Genomic DNA, 25751 nt, shown 5'->3' with positions numbered 1-25751 from the left:
CTCTGTTCCAACCTTCCCATCTTCCCCTTGCCCCCTAATGGCAGAGTTTAACTGGCAAAGCATCACCTTGGGCTGCAGAGTCTTAGCCCCAGAGTCACAAACAAAGTACAGAAAGGTGAGTGTGAAGGGAGAGCTTAGTAACTTTCAGGAGCAGTAAGACACTAGGAGAGATGTACAAAATGTCCCAAATCTCTGTCCTCCCAAGCTGCTTTTGCAGTAGTCCGCTTGGACCTATTTAGGCAGATCTTCTTACGTCTCAGTGAACCTTTGGAAGATTCAGCCAACATGACTTTTGCAAATAGACCTTAAGTATTTGTAGTTCCACTTTGCCCCGAAAAATAAATTATGCAACACGTAATTCTGGTTCAGACTGGTGAAGTCTTCAGATAGACGCACATGTGTTAGAAAAAGGTAGGTAATACTCCACTGTGCAGAATATTGACCTTCCCTCTGAGTGCTTCCTGGAAGAAACATTTTAAATAAGCGTCAGACTTCAGGCTCCTCCCTTTGCCTTTTCTCAAGTTCAGAGCTGTGTTTGTTCCAGTGCCTGGGTGAAATTTGATGAGCATGAAGTTTACATCTATTATGGTCTTGCGGTGGTGGTGATTGTTTTTTCACGTGACTCAGTTAAGGTAAGGATTATTATTTCATTTTAAATGAAATCGTTTACATTTCAGGATTCAGAGTTCCTACAGAGAAGGCCACCCTCCAAGTGAGTGGGTGTGCATGGTTCCATCTCATTGTGCTGTTCTGAGGCTCCCGTCCTTCTCTGGCAGCCCAGGTTGTAATGAGCAGCTCAGCTAGATAGGATTGGAGAGTTCATGAAAATTCTGGTTCGGTGATGGTCCTTTAAAAGAGTGGCCTCCTCCCATACATTCTTTTTCCTACACCTGTTTTTTTTTTTTTTTTTAATGTATACAATTCATTGGTTGATAGTATATTCACAGAGTTGTACAACCACCCCCACAATTTGAGTACATTTTCATCACCTCAAAAAGCCCCTTCCCTTATGATATCACCCCCCCTCCCCCAAACTTTTCACCACCCCTCATCCCAGGCCTTAGTAACCACTCATCTACCTTCTGTTTATATATTTTCTTATTCTGGATATTGTGTATATATCAACACATTTTTTCTTTTCTTTGTTTTTTTTGAAACTAGTCCTTTGATGAAGATTGAGCCCCACGTTTCCCAACATATGTATGTGTTAAAAGAAAAGGGCTTCATCAGAATAATGATGTCAGGCAAAGTACCCATATGAATTTAAACTTAAGCTTACCTTCATAAGGCTCATTTCTCCACTCCTAGGTCTGCCTTCCTAACAATGGCTTTAAAAATCAGATAGGACTATGGTAGTAGCTGCAGGACCACAGTTATGAAAACGGTAAAGGGGAGAGAGAAAAAGCTGGGACAGAATCCTTTTGTTAGAGTTGTTTGCAGATGAAAAACAAGCGCAGTGATAGTTCATACACATGTCATCCATCGTCCATCCCGATCAAAGAGGAGTTCAAGGTACCTTACGATAGAATGTCAAACGTTGGCCTTGAGCAATTCAGCCAGGCCCAGCTCAGCTTGAGCTGCCACCGAGGGGACATGTAGGCAAAGCTGACGGGTTAACTTGATACACTTGATTTCGACGACATTGTGTTGGATCAAGGGCGGACCTGGAAAGAATGCTGGATTCAGAGAAGTTATTGCTTATGAAATGCCAAAGGTGGGCTCTACACAAAAAATATCTAAGAGATCTCTATTTATGAGATGCATTTTCTTCGCCAAGTGCACGATTTATCGCAAAGTGTGCAAGAGTAAAGCAGCTATTCTTCCTGCCACTTTGCTTGCCTCTCTTTTTCATTTACCAGCAAGGATCCCCAAATTATATAGACATGTAGAGGCTTTGGTGCACCTCTGGAGCAGGGAAGAAAGAGACCCAGCTGACTCAGCTTCCTAAACTACTGCATTATTTTACCCTGATGGTTTTAATTAGAGAAAAATAACTGCATTGAGACCATCTGCATATTCATAATGTGGAACATATGGCTGGCTTTCAGGATTTTGAAAAAGAAAATGCATTAATAACCGTGCTTCTTTCCATTCATTTCTCACATTCCAGGTTATTTCCTTGAGAAATAATATATTTGGAAAATCTGTTTACCCTTTACATGAGCCAAATGTTCTCATTCCTTTCGGCTTTGTGTGTTGTGCCTGCTACTATTGTGCATTTCAGCAACAAACGCGACAAAGGATATGGTTGTTTATGATTGAGAATGCCCCATAAGTGAGTTCATAACACTTTGTAGATGTGTATTTACATCCACACATTGTCTTTTCTTAGGCATTAGTTACTGGAGTTATATTTATGAGAAAGTCTTGTTAGAATTTCCGGAGAGCATGTTAAGGACTCAAACCAAGATGGGTGCGTAGTGTTGCACACGGACATGTGTGTCTGCCTATGAGCATGAGGGTAGGCATCTCAGCACCTAACAACGCGCATCTAATTTTGACCAAGTGAAAAACAAAATTGTGAAGACAAAAATTATTTAGTACCTAGCAAGTATTTTGGACTTACCGCCATTCTGGTAAGACAGTAGATAAGACAGATTGATTTTTGAATTTTAAATTCGTGAAGGAAGAAACTGTAATCTCTATTTATATTAGAAGAAAAAAGAAAACCAATAGAACTATGTTCTTTTTTGTTTTTTGTTTTTTGTTTTTTTTTTTTTTTTGGTCTGGCTTTTGGATAGTCGCTGGATCAATAAATCCAATTCCCAGAGTAAGATAACAAACAAGAAAACCACCAAAGAACTAGAATTGGCATAGCTACCTCAATAGCAAAGCAGAAAAAGGTGTAAACAGCGGGGGAAAAAAGATTAGGAAAGAAATGAAATCTTGCTCCTCTGGGACCAAACTACCATGTTGGTAGAGCAAAGGAAAAAGAGAACAAGGGAAACAAAATTTGGATGGCAGAGACTTCTATGTTGTGAAGAATTGGAAGAAATCTACCTGCTCCCCGGGAGATTGGCCCTGAAGCACTCACGTCCTGTGGGCGTGGTGTATCTTAGTTATTCTTGGTGCCCCGAGGCGAGGCGAGGAGCTTTCGGGCCCCCAAGGGCTCAAAGATACAATTTCTTTCTTCTCTGTTGCCACATTCAGAGTTTAGCAAGGGTTCTTAGGCACTCGGGTAAAACAACTTACAACTTTTTGCAGATAAAAAACATGGAGATATTTGGAGCAGGTATTGTTTATTAAAAAGAAAAGCCTTCAAGGCAGCGACTGAAATAAATAAACCGCTTATATCAAAAGTATGCCTCTGTTTTACGGAAGGAAACAATCTGACCCTTCCATTTATTTAGTGAGGGCATTGGAGTTTCCACTATTGCACAAAATCTACTGGGATGACTCTTAGATTGGGAATAGGCTTGTTTTTATGAACATAATGAGTGACTCCTTTTCAAGGAATTGACTTGATCTGAATTAATTTTGTCCTTTTTTCCCCTTCCAGTTAGAATATCATACCTATGGTTTCACCAATATCCTGTTTTGAAATAGACTGTACTAACTCAGCTCAGATGCCACAGCTCTTTGAATAATAGAAAGAATGTCTTATTTTCTCTATCGTTTACTTTTTAAAAGTTTTGATGGTTATTTATTTTTGAGAGAGAGAGTGCACACGTGTGTGTGTGTGTGTGTGTGTGTGTGCACCTACATAAGCAAGTGTGTGTGTGTGTGTGTGTGTGTGCACCTACAAGCAAGTGCACCTACATAAGCAGAGAGGTCAGAGAGAGGGAGATAGAGGATCTGAAGTGGGCTCTGAGCTGACAGCAGAGAGCCTGATGTGGGGCTCGAACTCACAGACCTGCGAAATCATGACCTGAGCTGAAGTTGGACGCTTAACTGACTGAGCCACCCAGGTGCCCCTATCATCTATTTTTTTTTTTTTTTAAGTAGGCTTCATGTCTAGTGTGGAGTCCAGTGTGAGGCTTGAACTCACAACCTTGAGCTCAAGACCTGAGCTTAAGATTAAGAGTAGAACACTTAACTGACTGAGGAACCCAGATACCCCTCTATCATCTAGTGATTTCTAGTGATGATGATAGAAAGTTAATAATTTTCTTCATATGGTTTTGAAGTTTGCTTTACATTTACTGTCCTTATATCTAACTAAAAATTCTCCTTGCTTTCTTCTGTAGTGAAAATATCAAAATTTTCCACAATGGGTTCAGCCCTGCTGTTTCTTGTGCATACATTTATCTTGGCTACAAGCAGTGTAACATAAATGTCCTTTATGCTCTGGGTACCATATTGTTTTATTAGTCCTACTCATGATTTTTTTTTCTGTAAATTTTCCAGTATTATGGAGTTCACTTCTAGCTGATAAAATTGTCTCCACTCTCTTTCAGGGAACAGGGTATACTTAGATGTAGCAATGCCATGTTTTAGTAAAATATGGACTATTCGATTCGCGTGAATCTCTTTCTCTCTTTTTAAACTTTGCTTTGGCTTCATGCCAGTCTAGAAGTGACCATGGAATAAAAAAGTCTTCACCAGTAACTGTTTTTCTTTTCTTAATGAGATGTGATAAAACATGATCTATATCTTTTAGTTCTGTGCATGTGACAATTCCTTAAAGACCTCAATCAAATCAGTTATTCCATATGAAGTGGCCCAAACATTTAAAATAAAATTTTCTGTTTCATTTATTGTGGTAAAATGTATGCAACATAGATTTTACTATCTTAACCACTTTTAATTTTTTTTAATGTTTATTCATTTTTTGAGAGAGCGAGAAAGAGAGAGAGAGAGAGAGCGAGCATGAGTGGGGGAGGGGCAGAGAGAGAGAGGGAGACACAGAATCTGAAAGAGAGAGAGAGAGAAAGAGAGCATGAACGGGGGAGGGTCAGAGAGAGAGGGAGACACAGAATCTGAAGCAGGCTCCAGGCTCTGAGCTGTCAGCACAGAGCCCCATGCAGGTCTCGAACACACGAACCGCGAGATCATGACTTGAGCCTAAGTTGGATCCGCGACCGACTGAGTCACCCAGGCGCCCCTATCTTAACCATTTTTAAGTGTACACTTCAGTGGCATTAGAACATTCACATTGTGTGCAACCATGACCACCGTCCATCTCGAGAACTTTTCATCATCCCAAACTGAAACTCTGAACCTAGTTAAGCCATAATTCCCCATCTTCCCTGCCTTGCCCCTGGTCACCACTATTTCACTTTCTGTCCCTATCGTACATACTTCATATAAGTGGAATCATTCAATGTTTGCTCTTTTATGTAAGTTTTCCCTTTTTGAAAGGATATTGCAGCATCCAGCAGATGACTTGGACCCTTAAAATTGCTCCTTCACTTTCCTTCGGTTTCTGGTCAGCGGAATAAGGTGGGAGATTCAGGAGGGCTTCCCCATTAGCACCAGTGAGGTGATGCTTCAATTAACTTTGTCAAAGACAAATTCATTTCACACAGTATCAGACTGATAGAATATATCACACTCATATGAGAATACTTTTAAGCTCTTTGAGCCAAGGATATAAAAACATATTGAAATAATTATTAACTGAAATTGTTCTGTCTGCATCTTGAGTGTGTGTGTGTGCATGTGTATGTGTGTGTATCCTCATAAAGGAAAGGATTTTGCCTGGTAGCATTAATAACTAATCTCCATAAGCCATATTATAGTTTACAAAGGACATTTTCACCGACCCCTTCCTATGAAACAGCAGCCTTGGAAAGGTTAACGTTCATTCCCATGTTTAGATGCTACAGTACAAGCTCATTGAGATTCACTCCCTTACATTCCCAAGGTAAGTTAAGTGGTGTTGCCCGGTCCTGAGCACAGTCCCATTGTGTTGGTCCCACGTCCCTTCATCTCGCTAATTACCCCCCAGTGGCACAGGAAGCCACATCAGTGTGTGGAATCCCAGTCTGGTGCACTAATCAGTACACGCACTGCTCTCCGTCTTTTAATTTGGCCTTCCAGGAGACCTTTCCCTATGTCCAACAATCTAATACTCACTCTAAGGATGTGGCACTTGACCTACACATCGTGAGGTTCCAGGAGGGTCAGACACTTCCCTTGTCTGGCAAAGAACTTCCCTCAAGCTGCTATGCTTAAGGATCAGGAGCTCTTTTCTCTCACCAAAACTGGGTCACATTACAGATAGTGGGGAGAGATAGTGTGGAACTAGTTCACGGTGGCAGCTGACCAAGTTCTATTGCTGGCAACACGGATGGAAAATGGCCTATGTTAAAGTCCAACATGAAATTGCAAACAATTAAAATAATAATAAAAAGCGCTGCCAATGGTATGCTAAAAAACTTTCGAAATTTAAGGAACATAGTGCAGAGCATATTGGTTTACTTGATGATCTCTCGGCTCTGCGTGTCTGGTCAGTGTAGGAAACACAGCAAAGGGAAGGAGATATGAAGCAGAAACCTCAGCTCTGTGCTCTCTTAACTCTTGGAGACTCACATCCCCAAGAGGATCGTCAGAGTGGTTTCTAAATTAAAAAAAAATGTAGCAGAGCTGCTAAGTGTTTTCTTTCTGAAACCCTCGCCGTCCATGACCATTGACAGACCGTCTTCTGTAGGTGCTGCGAAGCTGCCAAAGCAGGGAAATGTGTTATGTTGCATGGATTCATCTCTCACTCCTCATTCGCTCCTATTTTCCATGGCACTTTGATCTTTTCTTGTTTTCCACTCCACATTGGTCCCTGTATATCCTGGGCCAATTGGCATGCTTCTGTTAAAGAAGGATTTTGTTAATAGTATCCTAGCTGTTCTGACTTCTCCTACACTGTCTCGTCCATCCTATCGCGATATACTGTTGGTTACTCTAAATCTTGCTATTGAATCTTGCTGATACGAGCTTGACTGCCTAACTTTACATTCTTTACGTTATCTATAGATTTACCAAACATCTTTGTTCCAAAGAGTTCAAATTTTTTCGAAAAAAAAAATTGTTTTTATCAGATAACATTTTGTTTTAACAGTTTGACAAAAAGGTAACCATTAAGGGGCATCGGAGTGGCTCAGTTGGTTAAGCACCCGACTTAGGCTTAGGTTGTGATCTCACAGTTGGTGGGTTTGAGCCCCGCATCCGGCTCTGTGCTGACAGCTAGGAGCCTGGAGCCTGCTTCGGATTCTGTGTCTCCCTCTCTCTCTGCCCCTCCTCGACTTGTGCTCTGTCTCTCTGTCTCTCTCTCTTTCAAAAATAAAATAAAACATTAAAAAAATTAAAAAAAAAAAAGGTAACCATCAAGAATTTAGGCTAATGTGTTAATGTTGCCTACTGTGTTAAGGCTAGTTGAGATACAGTTTTTAGTTTGAAAAAGTAAATCTTATCAAGAGATGCTTACCCAAATAGAATGGCTCAAAAGACTCTCCGAACTAGCTGTGTTACACTGCACAAATTGCTAGGCCTTTCCAGACCTCTATTCTGCATCAGAAATAAGGAGTGGAAGATTCCACTTGCCTCTGGGCATTAAAATGCAACAATTCTTTGAATTTATAAAATAAAGAGCAAGCCTGGCATGCTGCCTGAGGACTGTTAGGACTCACATTTCAGATGCTCTTGGCTGTGTGTTTCTAGAAATCAATTTCCTCATTAGTCCTCTTTCAACTTATTTTGAAATTTAGCCTCTGAATTTTTTTCTGTCTTATTCCCCCCTGCAGCCCAGTTCCCCACATTTATTTCTAGAAACCAGCAGCTTCTATAGGTGCTTTAAAACAAAGCTGTATCAGCCACTGAGAGCTATACGTGGCATTATCAGAAAGAGAATTTCATAGAAGAATAACTTTGAAGGCAGTGAGCTTCTGGCCTTTGTTTTCTTTTTTAGCCCACGGAACCACTGTCAGACATAAATGCGATTTCTGTGCTTTTTTGAGTTGGGTGACTCGGTTTACATGAATATTTTATCATTATACATTAACTTTTTCTGGAACATGATTTTTTAAAGAGTTCTGTTTGAGTAAGAATGTTTTTATTATGCCCTAGGCCTCGCTTTTCTATGGAAATGTGTGCTCAGTGTTATAATAAAAGTTTATTGGCAAATAGGATTAAAATAAAAGCACTTTATTTTGAAAGCAACTTTTCAACAATACTGTGTATAAGGCCCTGATAGAGTTTTTAGGCTTTTAATGTTTAGAGAGGTAGTTATAGGTTTGAGAGAACACTCTTCTATCCCACAGAGGCAGCATATCTGCTGTATTTCATAAAGGAAGATGTCTAGGCCTTAAATTAGGTAGCTTTGGACTTTAACCTCATGCTACCCCTTAGCTCAGCGACATTGGATAAGTCATTTTACCTTAACGTTTCTCCTATAGGGTGAGGGCAGTAATAATTACTTCCCAAGATTAGAGCCAAACACCATCTAGCCCACAGGAGGCACCAAGCAAATGGTTTGAGGATGATTTTCTATTAAGATATGAGGGAGATTTCAGTTCTTTAGCCTCAGGGTACCATATATTTGTTTTTCTTTTGGACTTGAAGTAAGAATTCACTAGGTACAATTATGCAATTTAACTATCACTTTAATACATTTGTCTTTAAATGATACCTGCTAATGGTTTCCTTCATACCTAAAACCAGCCTTTCATCATATCCCTAGCCTTAAAAATTAACTGTCAGCAAAGTGAGTTAGTGATTTATTAGATTTGTTTGTTTGTTTGTTTTTAGCTGCACAATGCTTCAGTTGAATTCTCCATTATATAACTCATTTTGCTTCTCTACTGGTTTTCTGATTTGAATCATGAACATTTCTCTCCTTCTCTCTCCCTCCTTCCTCTGTGCTTTTCTTTCTTCCTTTCATTCAACATGTATTTACTGAGAGTCCGTTACAGGCCCAACATTGTTCCAGGTCCTGGGGAAAAAGTGAAAAACAAACTAAGAGGTCTGTTTTAAATGAGATGTTCTGAGAAGGCCAACATTTGATGAACATTTTTTATATGACATTGGTTCTATTATTCTGTTACCTTTACCCAGAAGCTTCTGAAATGCTCCTGGTTCTCGAGCCACGTCTCAGTTTTGAGGCTACATTTTCTAGACATATATGGCCACCTGGCTTTGTCTTAACCTCATCACAAATTCCATTTGATCGCTTTTCAAAACTGCTTGGGAGGTCACATATGCCAAGGGTGGCTCTACCCACTTTTTCCTATAAACCCTTCCAGTTGAGCTTTTCAACATGGACCGAGAAGCCATTAGTGGGTGGTTGTGATGGTTAATTTTATGTGTTAATACTGGGCACGGAATCCCCAGAAACTTAGTTAACCATTATTTTCTGTGTATGTCTGTGAGAGTGTTTCTGGATGAGATTAGTGTTTGTTTTTGTTTTCTTTTCCAAGGTTTTATTTAAATTCTAGTTAGTTAACATATAGTGTAACATCAGTTTCAAGGGTAGAATTTAGTGATTCATCACTTACATACAACACCAAGTGCTCATCACAAGTGCCCTCCTTAATACCCGTCATCCATTTAGCCCTTCCCCTCCATTCACCTCCCTTCCAGCAACCCTTGATTTGTTTACTATAGTTAAGAAAGTCTCTTATGGTTTGCCACCCTTTCTCTTTTTTTCCTTTCCTTCCCCTATGTTCACCTGTTTTGTTTCTTAAATTACACAGATGAGTGATATCATTTGTCTTTCTCTGACCGACTTGTTTCACTTAGCATAATACACTCTAGCTCCATTCACATTGTTGCAAATGGCAAGATTTCATTCTTTTTGAGGGCTGAGTAATATTCATTGTGTGTGTGTGTATATATATATATATATATATATATATATATATATATACACCAGTTCTTCATTATTCATTCATCAGTCAATGGACATTTGGGCTCTTTCCATAATTTGGCTATTGTTTGTAATGCCACTATAAACATTGGGGTGCATCTGCCCCTTTAAATCAGTATTTTTGTATCTTTTGTGCAAATACCTAGTAGTGTAATTGCTGGGTCATAGGGTAGTTCTATTTTTAGCTTTTTGAGGAACCTTCATACTATGGCTATACCAGTTTGTATTTCCACCAACAGTGTAAGAGAGTTCCTTTTTCTCCACATCCTTACCAACACCTGTTGTTTCCTGTGTTGTTCATTTGGGATTAGCATTTGAATCTGTAGACTGAGAAAGCAGATTGGTCTTCATAACATGGGTGGGCATCATCCAAGCCACTGAAAGCCTGAATAGAACAAAAAGATAGAGGAAGGGAGAATTTACTCTCTGCCTGACTGCTTGAGCATGCATATTCATTTTCTATCTTCAGACTGGAACTTACATCATTGGTTCTCCTCTTCTCAGGCCTTTGGACTTGAACTGAAACTATCTCATTGACTTTCCTGGACCTTCAGCTTGTAGAAGCAGATCATAGGACTTCTCAGCCTCCATAAATGTGTGAGTGAATTTTCTCTCTCTCTCTCTCTCTTATATGTGTGTGTGTGTGTGTGTGTGTGATGTATATATTACCAGTTCCCTTCTTGCCACCATGATGGAAATATGACCCAGACTTGGAAAATTCTGGTACCTTACATCCTATGCCTTCACAAGCTGAGAAAATCCTACGAAATGGGTATTACTATAATTTATAGATGTGGAAACAAGGTCAGAGACATTAAGTAAGTTGCTCAAGGTCATCAGCTGATAAGAGGCAAAGCCTAATTTCAATGCCCATGTTCTTTCCACTGTTCCACATTACCATTTATATTATAACACTTGTTTTAGAGAGCACGACTATTGCTTCAGATCCCGTAACTGAGATGATTGGCAATGCTTCTTTTCTAGCTACCTGAGACCTTGTACGTTTAGCCAGAGCTCCCATTCAACTGAAAGATGAAGTTGAATCAAATAATCATGAAAAAATGAATGTGAACAAACTTTAAATAGTAAAACTTCATTAACATAAAAAGGGGATTATAAAGCAATGGCAGGAGCCATATGTTATTTTTGTTTGCTCTGCATCTGTTCTTTCAGGAAATTGCCTTACTCCCCATGTGGTTCTGGACATATTTTCAATCAACTCACTTGGCATCCAGGTGCCAGCACCCCCAGCTCCCTTCCTGCCACAGTGATGAAAATGTGACCTACTCTTATATCCCAGGCTACTTGATGCCTCTGAAGAGTGGAGTCATGACTGAAGGAAGGCCAATGAAAATCTTTTGCCAGGACTGGTATATAGATGTCAGGAGAGGAAAATTGATTTTGGTTGAAGGGCATACATTTCTACTGATGCTAACCATTTTTCTGAAACATAAGGTCTACCGTATGATATATACACACATGTATGTACATGGAATATACATATATACACATATATCATATTTCTGCCTCTCTCTTTCTCTGCCTAGAGACCTAAACAAATTCTGATTAATAGGGGCATTTCAAGAGGCCATGGAAAGAGGGGGGAGTTTAGAGGTTATGTCCTGAGCTGATGAGAAAAAAATGAGGTCTAGAAAGTCTTAATGCATGCCTGGATTCATGGATCCAGGGTTAAAATTTAAATCAGTATCTTATTTTGTTGTTATTTTGATCAAACTACACTCATTAATCTTTCAGAGGTCCACTAAGTTTGCCTGAGTTGGTAGGGGAGGTAGTGAGTATTTATCATATTCAGGAAGCCGTGCTAAGTGTTGCAAGCAAGAGATGATCCCTGGTCTCATGGAGTTTAAGACAAACCATGAGAGCTGCTCTGGTGCCTGTTATGTTCCGGGCGTTATCAAGGCCCAGGCATGATAGGGTCTAACAATAGGATTTATTACATATATTTCAAATCAATGATTTTGTTTATTCATTCTTTTTAAAAAAATGTTCATTTAATTTGAGAGAAAGAGAGCATGGGAACATGCCTGCACCCTCAAGTGGGGGAGGGGCAGAGAGAAAGGGAGAGAGAGAATCCTAAGCAGGCTCCACACTGTCTGTTCAGAGTCCAACACAGGGCTCACTCCCACCAAACATGCAGGGCTCGGTCCCACCAACCGTGAGATCACGACCTGAGCTGAAATCGAGAGTTGGTTGCTTAACCTACTGAGCCACCCAGACACCCCTTTTTTATTCATTCTTGAATGAGGATGTGATGATATTACAGGATACCCAGACATCACTGAAACCGGAAAGTAGGATGTTATGGTGAACATCCTGCATTTGATTCTTGCTCTCTTGTAGATTGCGTTCTTGCTCTCTTGTAGATTGCATTCTTGCTTCATCTTGCCAAGATGAAGCTTCTAAACACAGAATTATTTACATAACTAGGAAAATAATAAAAGTACTTATGTTATATTTGCATGTGTTGTAACAATCCTGTGAGCTAGTAACTGGTACCTGCCCACGTTCCAAGTCTTAGGAGGCTTTGTAGCATCACCTGATTTTCAGTCAGCATTCGTGCAGGAGTCCAACAAAACGTGCATGGTGGCTGCTTTTTATTATTATGGTTATATCTGCATTAATGGTGACAGTTCTGTATTCTTACAGAACATGAATTTTGTAAATCTCCGCTCAGAGGACCAGCCTACTGTCCATAGCAACCCTAATTTGGATCTAAGTCAATCCTTTGCCATTTCTGTGCCAGCTGTTAGGCTACAGAAGAGGAGACACATATAATTTAGGGACTTCACACCCATGTAGCATATTTCTACTGAGGAATTCAAGGCATTCTGGATTTTTATTCCTTTTAATTTAAAATAACTCTGAACTTTAAGATGGAAGAGGTAGTTTTCTTGTCTACTAAGTGGAGAAGGTACCTGAGCACAGGGTACCTTACTTCATGCTATGGCTCTGTTGCTGAAAAATGATGCCTAAGCTGGATGCTTGCAAATCAAGCAGGGGAAAGTGGTGATAGAGGTTGCAAGGTAAAGAGATTATATAGTGAAATGCTAATAAAACATACTATCCCTCTATTTAATTTTTACTTAGAAATTCAGCTTTATGTGCATTTGGCCTAAGGAAATAAGACGTGTCTAAACTACATTTCTTGGACTAGAGTTGTTAGTAGAAGCTTCAGTCTGAGGCTCTTTGTCCAGGATTTTGTTGAGATGTCAGTGGCATTTGTCTGTAGAAAAAAAAAAAAATTAAAACCTTCTTATTCTGGCCAACAAGATGTTTCAAAATCAGGGCATCACCTATATCTCCAATTGTATTTTTCGGGTACTGACTATTTTTATATAGATAAATATATAAAATATATACATTGTTAGTTCTGCAGGCCCCAATTCAGCAGATTGGCAGGTAGTATTGAAAAGCTGTGATCCCTGCACTCCTCTGGCTCTCCATCTATAAGTATGAAGTTTGGCATGTATATATGGAACATCGTTCTTCTGGAATAGGAATTATTTCATTTCTCTAAGCATTAACTGCCTGGTGTGAGCCCTTGAGTGCCCAGGTGTTCACAAACATCTGTCTTTTCATGCCCCTTGAGAATCTGCCCTGTATTTTCCTGTTGCACTTGAGCCAACTTAGAACCCATCCCTTTCCAGCCAATCTCGTCTCCCTGGTCTTTGGTTCTTTCTTCTTCTGTTTCTGATTGGCCCTGATAATCTTTCTCAATTTTCTGCCTCTAAATGCATCCTAGCAACATACAGCTTCTTGTTTATACATTTTTCTTGTCTTTAGGACTTTGTTGATATTGTGCTTTTGCCTACAATGTCTTAGTCAATCAAACTTCCGCATCTTTGAAGACCCAAGTCAGATGTCAATTCTTCTAGAATCACTTCCTCAGTCCATAGCCTAGGTAAATTTTCTTCTTTTATTCTTCCAAGGTAAACTGAATGATAATTTCTTGTTTTTTTAGTTATTTAAATCAGCGTTATGTAAGAATTTCCAACATTAACAACTCTTTTGTAATTAATTAATTAATTAATTTAGAGAGAGAGTGAGAGAGCATAAGAGCAGGGTAGGGGCAGAGAGATAGGGAGAGAGAGAGAATCCTAAGCAGACTCCGCACTGTCAGCGCAGAGCCTGATGTGGAGCTCGAACTCGCGAACCACAAGACCGTGACCTGAGCCAAAATCGAGAGTCAGACGCTTAACCGATTGAGCCACCCAGGCATCCCCAACATTAACAATTCTTATAAAAAGCATGCGAGCACAGAACACAGAACTGCATCCAACAGCATTCTTATGGGTCGCTAGCAGACATTAGGACTTCAACCCTTATTTGTGACACCCCTAAGCTCCCTGGTGAACTCTACTAACAAGTACTCCTGCAAAGCACACCACAAGCTCAGTTCAAGTTCTCAGCCCACCAGCTTCAGTTTCCGTGACGGCACTTACAGATCAGTAACAGAAAAGACCCCCTACCGCTCAGCCTTCACAGCAGTTGACAAAGGGGTGGGGGAGATACCAGTATCATTTCACTTAAGACATTCAACCAACACGGGGTATCTAAGAACAAAACTCACTGAAGGTCTCCAACAGATGCGGACGTCCTTTGAATGCAAAAAACATTCGTACGTTATTTGCTATCATTGCCATCTGCACACTCTGTCACCAAAGCCATAGGATTGAGAGACAACGTCTCACCAAGTTGAAAAATATCCGTTATGCATGGGCTGCATGGCTCTCTCCTGTTCTTGCTCATACTGGCCTTTGAAGCCTTGGCACCGCTATCAATCCCACACAGAGTTTCAGAAGTTCCTACAGCCTTCTGGTTCCATAGCACAGCCCTGTGTTCATAGCATTGATACGACTCCGTGAAATAAAGAGTAGCGGATAAAAATGGGACGCCCGCTGTCAAAGACACAGCCTGTGCAGGGCAGTGACAGATTCTTGATTCAGAAAGCAAGTAGACAGAGATATTCCCGTGGCAGAATATTTACAGCACTATTTGCAATGAAGTGCTTCCTCCACAAACATTTGAAATGCGATGAACTGCAAAGATTAAATGAAGGCTTCATATCATACTTTTGCATATGAAGGGAGACAAGTGTGAAGAAAACAAAAGAACTAAACACGGTGACAGCGTGATCGCCAAAAAAGATTTTCTTAAGGGAAAAGTCTATATGGTGGGGTTCAAAGTAAAACAAGGAGAAAATAATGTAGTTCTTATTTATTATTTATTTATTTATTTTTGAAGATCATGTAGTTCTACTCAATGGTTTCCATTTTGAACATGAGAAGAATTCACTTAACGAGCACAGGGATAAAATATTATAGGAGAAACCTTTTTTTTAAAACAAATTAAAAAAAGTTTTTTCTCAATATTTTATTTTTTTGAGAGAGAGAGAGAGAGGCAGGCAGAGGGAGAGGGAGACACAGAATCCTAAGCAGGTCCAGGCTCTGAGCTGTCAGCACAGAGTCAGACACAGGGCTCGAACTCACAAACCAGGAGATCATGAGCTAGAGTCAGACACTTAACTGACTGAGCCACCCAGGGGCCCCTGGAGGAGAAACCTTTTGATATCAATTACAGTGTGTTGGTTCTTACCAATCGGGCAAATAGCAATTCACTTGTAAACATTCAATATTTCTACCTTTTGTAACAACACTTCTAAAAGTCCTTTAGCTTTTCCTCTGTTTCTACAGAAAAAGGTAAAAAAAAAAAAAAAAAAATACTCCTGAATATACTCCACACTGAACAAACCAATTTTGAGAAGTCTTAGTGCATCTGTATTTTACATTATGCTTAACATATGTTTGGAAAAATTTGAATTCCCGCCAGCCTGTACCAACCCCACTGTCTACATTCCTCAGCCAGAAGATTTAGAATCCACACTTGAGCCAAAGCGTCCACTGAAACCTCTGCCTGACTTTGCATATAATGCAGAGCCCCAGCCAATTGCTGCACCTGAATGAGAATTGCTTAGAGGAGTTATTTTCAGAACCAAAGGCCTGACTTGGCTCCCTCTGCATGTTACCCTGGATTCGGTTCTCACCCGATGGGCCTGAACTGGGGACGAACATGCCCATCATACCCTAGCAGCTCTACAGTGCTGCTGGGGCTGCAGCGTCACTGCTGGATTAATGCTAGAAGCGCCAGAGTTCATCCTTGCACCCATATTCCTACCTTCATCGTTTCCCAAACCAGCTTCACCCCCTCTCCTGTTACCAAATCCACCCTGATTCCCAAAGCCCCTTGGATTGCCACCAGGTCTTCCACTTTTAACTGTCCTTTGCTGTTGTGCTTAAGTTCAGCATCGGCTATGCGGACACCGGGTCCTTTAATGATCAAGTCCCCTCCACAAAGAGACTGGGCCACCTGATCATCTGCCAATGTGGCAAAAACAAAAGCCCTGAACGGTTTGGGACTAAAGACACCGACCACCTCCCCGTACTGGCTGAAGAACTGCCACAGCTCCTCAGCAGTCATGTCCCCTCACGACGTCCATCAGACACCTTCCTGCTTCTCAAAGCCTTCCGTGGGCTTTACTTAGAATGAAGAAGTTTATAGTGACACCTTCATCCATCCATCATGTGTCTCTGTGGCATTATTTTCACCTAGGTTTTATATTCCGGAAAATGAACAAAGCCAAACCCCTTTGAATGGCTAGTTTTAATGTCTTTCTTGACCTGAACCATAAGAACTTCTCCAAAGGTACTAAAATATTCTTTTAGATCCTATTCAGTTGTTTTTCATGGGAGGCCCAACATTATTAAGTTAGACCTTTTCTGGACAGCTCTTTTCACTTGCCCTGCTGATAAAGCATCTGTCTCATCCATTTTTTCTCTTGTTATCTTTGGGATAGTTGACAACATATACCAGATTCCCCCAGCCAGGATCGGGACATGCAGAATTCCTTCTACCAGCTGGACACCTCTCATCCACTGAGATGCTGGATTGCTGTAGCGTGGTCCACATGCCCCTGGAAACTGGGCTGTAACCATGGAAAGCTGCAATGTCTCATCGTCTTCTGATGGTATTTCAACAGGCTCCTCATTGTCATCTTCGGTTACCTGAATATATTATTTGGGTACAACATCGTATTTTTCCACTAGGCCGCTGCTAGGAATTCTGGCAAGGAATCCAAAGCAGCAAGGGATCCAAGAGCAGTCCAGCTACCCCTTCACTCCTACCGTAATTTCCTGTTTGTATATAGATTTCTTTTTAAAGAATTGTTTTAATGTTTATTTATTTTTGAGAGAGAGAGAGAGAAAGAGAGAGCAAGTAGGCAAGAAGAAAAGAGAGAGGAGCCACAGAATCGGAAGCAGGCTTCAGGCTCCGAGCTGTCAGCACAGAGCCCAACGTGGGGCTCGAACTCATGAACTGTGAGATCGACCTGAGCCGAGGTTGGATGCTTAACCGACTGAGCCACCCAGGTGCCCCTATATACTTCTAATAAGATTCTGTTTCAGTCTTATCCCATTCCCACCCTACTAGCCTGTGAAATACCTCAAGATAAGGGCCAAAGCATTCATCTTTGTAAGACTAATACTCTAAGATATTGTTAGACTTTCAGTAAATGTCCCCTGGATGACTGAATGCTCCTTGGATTCCTAGTCACTAGCTGGGGTCTTTATCAGCCCGGAAAATGTTTTCTGGAATCATGACTCTTGTTCATTGGCTATGAGTCTTTACCATGGACTCTCTCCTCAAATCAGACAATGCAGAATGGGGCCACATTAGAGAAGATCCAGCTTCACCATTTCCTCATGAATGTTATGGTATGCCAGGACCTTTGAAGAGGGGAGTTGGGGTTACTAGGAGAGAGTTTCCTTTGGCTTGTCTCTGTGGTCTGTATCCACTCATTTCTGTATGACTTCCCCTCTTCATGGGCCCATTTTTGGGTACCCAGCAGATCCTGATGTCAGAGACATGTAAATTATAAAATAAACTGTTCCCTCCAGATGCCATACATGTTCTGATCTTTATACCCCCTTTTATATTATATCTTTCTGGCATGCTCTCCACCAACTTCTCTGTTTAACCAAACCCTACAAATCCAAATTTTATTTCAGGCTCTATCTCCTTTGTGAAGTATCTTTAAGCTTATATCAATCCCCTCTCCTTTGTACTCCTTTTGGTTTCTAGAATCCCAAACTTGTTCTCATCTTTACTTTGTGTTTTCAGTTTCTACATACCTGTGCTGTCTTCTCAATGGGATTACCACCTTCTCCAAGGTGAGTGTTTTAACTTGGGAATGCCTAAATTTAAAACATGTGGGAACCTCAGTGACAGACCACAAGAGGGCAGGGGTTGGCAATGGCAGAATCAGGTCAGAGATAGTGGGGGGAGAAGTTGACCTGTCTACAGAGGTTGGGTTCTCAGGGGCCTTGGGGTTGGCCAGTGCTCTAAGTCCCAGAGATATGGGGAGGTCAGGGATGGTTCGTGCCAATGTTGGGATCTAGGAGTTCAATCTGCTGTGTGGAGTGGGGCAATGTGAGGGACCCTGGGCAGCGGGATTTTATTGTGGCCTCAGTTAAACAATGTTCTCCTGTTAGGAAGCCAGTCAGGCTGTAGGAGCAGGGAAGACTCTGGCAAAATCTAGCTAGAGTGGGAAGAAAGACTCCCAGATCCGTAGGAAACGGGGTTGGTCTAGTAAGTTGAGACAGAAGCCCAAACAACATGATGGAGGTGAGGAAATGGTGGGAGGAGGGGGAGCAAGGGAGAGAAGAGGAGGAAGCGAGATAAGGAAGGGGAAATGAGGAGTATGTAGAGAGGCTAGCAGGGTGAGAGAAGAGAAAGGAGAACTAGTTGAAGAGGAGAGAAGAGAAAGAGAAGAAAAGGCAAATAAAAGTAAAAGAGAGGAAAGAGGGAAGAAGAGAAACAAGATTAGAAAAGGAGAAGCTAAGAGAAGAGAAGGAAATGGGGAGGCTTATCCCTGCACACCACCTGCCTGAATACAGTCCAACCCAACAGTCATGCTAAAAGGGTGGGTCAAGTTGCATTCTATCTCTGTAAAATCACTATCAACCTTTACCTCCCAAATAGCGACTTGGATGTGGACAACTACCGTTTTCCTCTCTTTTTTTTGTAGAGCGTGAATAAAAGCTTTCAAGAAAATTTGGCTGCATTTAATTTGCATTCTATATACCTTCTCCACTGTGTGTACATTATTTTCATTAAGTGTACGTTGCATATATTGTACACGTATTCCTCATTGGGCACAAATGTGGCGTGATTGCTATACAAACACAGCTTTGAAACTGATTTTCTAACTAACTCACTATACCAGCTGCTTCTAGCTTCACCACACTGTGACCAATAAGCTTTAACTCCTGTGTGCAGTTCTGAGTCTGCCTCAGTCACAACCAACTTGTAGGTTAGAGGCTGCTGATGCACTCCCTGGCCCCTTTAGAACTGGCTCATCACTGAACCGTGTCTAGATGACTGAGAAATGTGGTCACGATGCAGTTTTGACGGCCAAGTAAGAGCAGCATCAAGAGTCATTCATTCCCAGCACCCTCGCATGTTAGGTATGAAATAGATCAATGCAAGTGAAATAATACTAGCATGCAACATGAGGCTGCCGGGAGGAATGAAGGACATGCCCTTACAGCAGTAACTCGCACAAAGCATCCGATATCATCTACTATACTTTTATTTGTATTGTTATTGCTTTTGTGCTTACATTTCAACATGCAATATCTGGCCTGATCTTCACAGATGCTCGTAGGGCTGACAGAGCAGGCATTAGAGCCTTGTTATACTCCTGGGGAAGCGGAGTTTGGCTCAGGTGATGCAGATACCCAAGGGGCCCCAGAAGTCCTCAGCTGCCTAGTGGAGTGCTCTTTGTACTCTTACGAGCTACAACCCCTTAGACCGGCTGAAGAAAAATGATTATTTCTATATCATTTCTAAATGGCCACAAAATAACATATGGTATGCCCTGACAACCCTCCAGTAAATGACTCTGTGTAGCTGTATATTGCTTGATATACTTTAAAATTTTTTAGTTTCAGCTGGGGCTTATTTCTGTGCTCTTTCTCCATTATCTTTCAACATTGGGAAAGTAATACTGAAAATTTTAAGGCTAAAGGGCCACTGGGAACAAGGGTTCAAAATAAAACTGGCTTCAAAACTGCTCCCAGTTTTATTAGTGTGTGTAAAGCTGATATTTGGTGGTGCTTGTGTGTGGTTTCGAAGTTATCCCCTGTTGCAGTGAAAGGCAAGACGGTAAATCCAGGGGTAGAATCAGGACAGCCAATTTCTGGCTTGCTGTCTGACTCTTGACAAGTCGTTTAATATCCATGCCTTGTTATCTCCTAAATGCAAACTAGGGCAAGCACCAGGACAGGAATGGCATGGAACATTGTGACTACCAGCTATCAAAACATGTATTGGAACAATCTGTGCAGGAACGACTTTTCCATATACATATCAGAATGTTAGATTAACAGGCTCACAGTTCAGATCCCCTCGGGACAATACCATTGAAGGCATTGGTTCGGGGTGTTGTACATAAATTCTTATGCACTGTCTGCTTTTGGGTCTTGGGGATTTTAGGAGGGGACATATTATGAGCATAGCCACTGTCTGTGATGGATACAGATTAATTCTCTCCTCCTGTGGCCTCCAAGGGATTGCTGAAGAAAATATTGAGAAACTACTTTGGGTTTAACTCAGACAAAAGATTTTCCTACAAAAGACCTACAGGTAAGCACTGGCTGTGACTTGATGATACCTTTACTCGATGAGGTATTTCTGGCATATTTTAAATATGTGAAACCTGAAGGAATAAAGAAACGTAAGTCCAAAGAGATCGTATTTCTCTCCTATCCGTGTATTTCTTTATCAACTTGGTCATGATGCCTAACACCTTTAAATATGGGTTTTATATAATTCCGTTGAGAAACAGAGTAGTCTCCCACCTTCCACAATTTTAAAGATCCTCAGAATAATCATATTGGGATAAAATTTGCTCAGGGATTGATTCATATTTCAAATTTATGGTGCTCTTCCCTATTGATTTTCACTCCCTGGGTGATCTCGTCTGGTATCATGGCTTCAAATACCGCCGATGTGCTGACACTCCCATATTTATATCTCTGGCTTAGACCTTTCCTCTGAACTCCAGGTTATATACCCAGTTGCCTGATTCACACCTCCACTTGGTGTCTAAAATCTTCTTGAGCCTAACATGTCCAAAATAGAATTCTTGTTAACCCCCACCAAACCTGATACTTCCAAAGGCTTCTCCAACTCTGAATGGCAACTTCATTCTTGAGGTACTCAGTCCAAAACTTGGAGCTATTCTTTCTTCCTTCCTATCTCACAGCCCATATTCACCTCTCTCAGCAATTCCTATAAGATTTACTTTTCAAAATGTACCTGAAATCGGACCCCTCTGTGTGACCACTTTGTGCCACTGGTCCCAGCCACCGTCACCTTTCATCTTAATTATTATAATAATATCCTAACTGGTTCCCCTGTTTGTTTACACCATAGAGTTTCCGCCATGGTTCTTCTAAAATGCAAATCAGGTTGTGGCACCCCTCTGCTCAAACCTTCTGGGATTTTCTGAAAATATGGACAGTAAAACAAAGCCCTTAAAATGGCTTACAAATTTTGGAGTGCCTACAGCCTCCCTCACCTCTCTGTCCTCACTTCCTAACAGTCTCTCTTGTATTCTGTTCAAGATACTAGCCTGCTTGCTCTTCCTCCATAATGCCAGGCATGCTATAGTCTTGGTCCTCTGCACTTTTTGTTTCTTTTTCCTGTAATGCTCTTTCGCCAGATCCTCTGGAGGTGACCTTTTACACTTGTCTGTCAACATTTAGATTCTGATTACTCCCTTCATTGACATCATTGGACTATGGATGGTAACAAAACTTGGAATAATGCACTGTTACTTGTGATTCCCTCTATGTCTCATCTTAGCAAACTGTCCTTTTGTAATTAGGCTTGAATTGTCCTAATTTGAATATGCCATCCTGCAATGGCCCTGAGTGACACAATAATTACCATTATATTTAGCATTTATTGGTACTGTAAGGTAATAGGCCTGCAAAATGGGATTCTGACAATGAGTTTCTCTTAAATTAATAGAGCACATAGAGAATCATCTTGCCAGGGGAAGGTGGGACATAGGCACTCCCTGTAATGAAAAGGCATTTCTATTACCCAGATTATCACTGATGGTGATATAAATGATATGCAGATGGGGGACATGGCAGTGGGAGATCACTGTGGCAACAATAGGGACTATAAAGATTGCAAGTGAGCTGGTTACTTCTCTCCCTCAATAGCTTACTTATTAGGGGGGAAAATAAGAGATATAAACTTATATAACACACGTGGAGAACCAGATGGCCTCTATGAAAGATTTGAAGGAATTCCTTATTTCCTACTGTTGCAGGATATATTTGGCTAAGGCATAAGCCCAGGATCTGGTTGTAAGGGTTGAAGGATTGCAGAGTTAAATACTGAAGCCTGCCAGGTTTGTCTTCTATGGCAACTGGTAGAAAAGGACCTGTACCCTGCAGCAGGGGATTGGGACATTTGAACACATACTGGGCTGAGGATTTTGACCCTCAAAATTCTCCTGAAATTTTCTTGCCTAGGGAGGTAGTGTCTACCTCTTACCTTTCCTCTAAGTAATGCTACTCTGCATAAAAACTCTGTAGTTATTGAACCTAAGGTGGTTGCCTCATAACCTAATGTTAATTTTTCTCGCAACCCAACTTCAGGCCTTGTCATTCCTTCTAGACCTAAAATGAGAGGTTTTTTTTACAACATAGCACAGTTTGAGAAGCTCAAGACCTGCCTCCAGGAGGAAAGTGCATATAGAAAAGGACAGAAGAATTGACTAATCTGTATCAGCAGATGCAATTGTGTGGAATTCTAAAGGTTCTGTAGCAAGGGAAAAAACTATATGGTGGACCAGGTCAGAGTCATTTATGTGGGTCCACTTACCTGGAAGTTAGATGTAAATGTTATCTCCAGGACCTGGAAATGCACTAATAGTCTATTAGGTTTCTTAATTGAATTCTATACTCATACATAGAACTCACTCGGCATATTGCAGAGGACAGAGTCTAAAGGCTTAGGAAGATGGAAATATTGGAATAAATATATTATAAATAAAACTGCTTAGCCACTACCTTGTCTTACCCTTTGGGAGGACCTAGAGGACCCATCATTCACCAAAGCATTAAGAAATGCATCAGGGGTGCCTGGGTGGCTCAGTTGGTTGAGCATCTGACTTCATCTCAGGTCATGATCTTACAGTTTGTGAGTTCGAGCCCTGCATTGGGCTCTATGCTGACAGCGCAGAGCCTGGAGCCTGCTTCAGATTCTGTGTCTCCCTCTCTCTCTCTCTGCCCCTCCCCTGCCCATGCTCTGTCTCTCTATCTTTCAAAAATAAACATTAAAAAAATGATAATGAAAAAAGAAATGCATTGGTGTGAGGGATAACAGTATGGAAAGATCTATGATGGCTCCTCTTGGATCAGAGGTAATGAAGGGGATGATGCAATGTAATTGGGTACCCTGATCTTAATGTGACTAGTAGGAGTCGCAGAATTATAGAGGACATTACTAGCAATTAATTGTAGAAGAAGTGGTGGATGCTATTGCTGTAATAAAACCATAGGACTTGAATGGTAATCATGGAATTTGGATTTGAGGAATCTGTGACAATGTTTAATTGATGAGGGAGTCCCTAGTAATAAAATATATGGCAGCTACTAATAGACTGTTTGACATATAGAAGAGGAAAAAGTTTTGGCCCACAGTAAAGAAACCTAATTCAAATTTTTGAAGTGGATTTCATGCCTTCTATACAATTTCTAAATTTGTTCAAATCTAAATTGGTTCAAATACCTCAAGTCTCTTAACTAAGGAGAAGTCCAGGTCTCTTTGTAGAAAGACATTATAATATGGAACTATCAATCCTGTAAATCTTTTCCCAAGACTCCCCTGGGAGATCTGAAGCCATTTATTATGGTGACTGTGCATTGAGCCAAAGGTAAATGCCCAGATTTTCTGGAAGTCATTAGGTATCGTCCACGAACTGAAGCTAATCTGTCAAGACCCCAAATAACTTTTTGTTTTCAGAAGCAGAAGGTCTGGGGATCAATACTACGATTATTTCCTCATTCAGAAAGTTTAGGGGAATTAATTTTCAGGAAGAGGCAAAATACCCATATTGACATTTTGACCTATGAAGTGGGGAGATATGATGGTAGAAAAGATTGAATAGAAATCCCTGAAACTGCCTCCAACCCTTCCCTCCCTCTTCCCATAAGATCAAAAGTGATATTCAATTCATGGAGATATTGTAGAGATTAGTATCACTATACAAATTTTGAGAAATAAAATGGTTTCGCTTGCCATATATTACTTAACATTAGCCTATTTGACTGATACAAAAGCCAGATGTATTATGGAGAATAATAGTAGCCTATAGCAAACTTAATCATGTAGTGATTATATTTGCAGCTGTGCTGGGATTCTATTTTAATAAGTGAGGGAGATCAGAAGCAGTTTGCATTTACATGGCAGAGACTACAGTATACCTTCAGTATTTTGCCCAAGGGCTGTGCCACTCTCTTACTCTATGTTATAATCTAGATGGGCCTTCATCATCTTGTTATTTTACTGAACATCTCACTTATCTACTATACTACATAATGGTGACACTGTTAGCTGGGTCTCTGGTAAGTAGGAAGTATAAAGCACTCAAGATATCTTAATAAGATGTATGCATTCTAGTGGTTAAAATCTGTTATGTTTCAGGGTCTAAAATATGTGTTGTCTGGTAAGCATAATGTGATCTCTTTTCTGAAAAGCTACTACACCTTACACGACACTCACCACTTAGAAAATGGTATGCATCTAAAACCAGTTAGGATTCTGCAGCCAATGCATATATTTGGGGATGGTCCTCTCACTCATTTATTGGCAAATCATAAGGTTACAATTTTTGAGTGGGACCTCTAGGAAGAAAGGGCTCTGTGGCAGGTCTAAGTTGCAATGCAGGTTACTCTGCTATCTGGACCTAATAATATGAGACACTATAAATAAAGGAAGTATTTGTGGCAGAGAGAGATGCTCTTTGAGCCTCTGGCAAATTCAGTACGAAAATCACAGCACAGGGTTCTGGAATGAGGCCATGTCCTTCTTTACTGACAAATATTTTCCATTTGAAAAATAACTCCTGGCTTGCTAGCTGGTTCTGATAGACACTAACCATTTGACCATGGGATATAAAATGACTATGCAATCTGAACTTCACATTATATATAAAGTATTATCTGACCAACAGAATTTAAAGTTGGACATAAACAATAAAACTGAAATAGTATCCGCACATCCAGTCCTGAGCATATTCATCAATCTTCAGGAGCAGATTCATATTGTATTTGCTTCTCTTGTTTTGTCATCTTTTCCTCATCCACACTTAGGACTGCATGGAGAGTTCAAAATGACTACTTAATTGCGGAGGCAAAGCATGGGCCTGATTTATGGATAGATCTCCATGCTTTGCTGGCACCAGATGAAGAAGGACAAACATTACACAACACTCACACTCAGTGGTGACCTTGAAAGACATGTGTGATGGAGTCATTATTACTCCATGATAACGTTAACAGCTGATGGGATTTCATAGGTCTCCCAAGATGAGAACATGTAGTTTTCAACTGGATGAAGGAAAAAAAATGAATGGTGAGGGGCAAAACATGTAGGTTTTGTTGAATATATTCCATGTGAAATTACAGATCAACTTTCACCCTTCTAAATTTTGATCTCTGCCCTGGAAGAATGGTTTGTGTGGGCTACATCCCAGGCTTCTCTGGCTTTCAGCTGAGGATGGCCAGTAGAGATCCCAGGCAGGCGATCAGGATGAGAGCGAGCATTTATTCCCATGGCTCTTTTCTTGTGAAAT

At 40.7% G+C, this 25751-nt stretch overlaps 1 protein-coding gene and 1 long non-coding RNA gene across 2 annotated transcripts in view; one reads left to right on the top strand and one right to left on the bottom strand.

The window, feature by feature from the left end:
- The first annotated feature begins 337 nt into the window (after window positions 1-337).
- LOC123594867 overlaps window positions 338-25751 on the top strand; it is a 66805-nt gene continuing 41391 nt past the window's right edge. Inside the window, exons 1-3 of the long non-coding RNA XR_006710917.1 lie at window positions 338-632; window positions 10301-10393; window positions 20369-20518. This is a non-coding gene — a long non-coding RNA (uncharacterized LOC123594867). The remainder of the gene's footprint in view (window positions 633-10300; window positions 10394-20368; window positions 20519-25751) is intronic.
- Window positions 15285-17102, bottom strand: LOC123594859 (TAR DNA-binding protein 43-like). Its single transcript, XM_045471841.1, has one exon. It carries the CDS (start codon window positions 16292-16294, stop codon window positions 15968-15970), a length of 327 nt encoding a protein of 108 aa, XP_045327797.1. The 5' UTR covers window positions 16295-17102; the 3' UTR covers window positions 15285-15967.

Source organism: Leopardus geoffroyi, chromosome B1 (assembly GCF_018350155.1).
Source record: "Leopardus geoffroyi isolate Oge1 chromosome B1, O.geoffroyi_Oge1_pat1.0, whole genome shotgun sequence".
Lineage (NCBI taxonomy): Eukaryota > Metazoa > Chordata > Mammalia > Carnivora > Felidae > Leopardus > Leopardus geoffroyi.
Note: the sequence above shows the minus strand (reverse complement) of the source record. Positions and strands in the feature narration are given on the sequence as shown.

Coding starts and splice junctions, on each gene's coding strand:
- LOC123594859 (XM_045471841.1), bottom strand. CDS start 16,294: ATGACTGCTGAGGAGCTGTGGCAGTTCTTCAGCCAGTACGGGGAGGTG.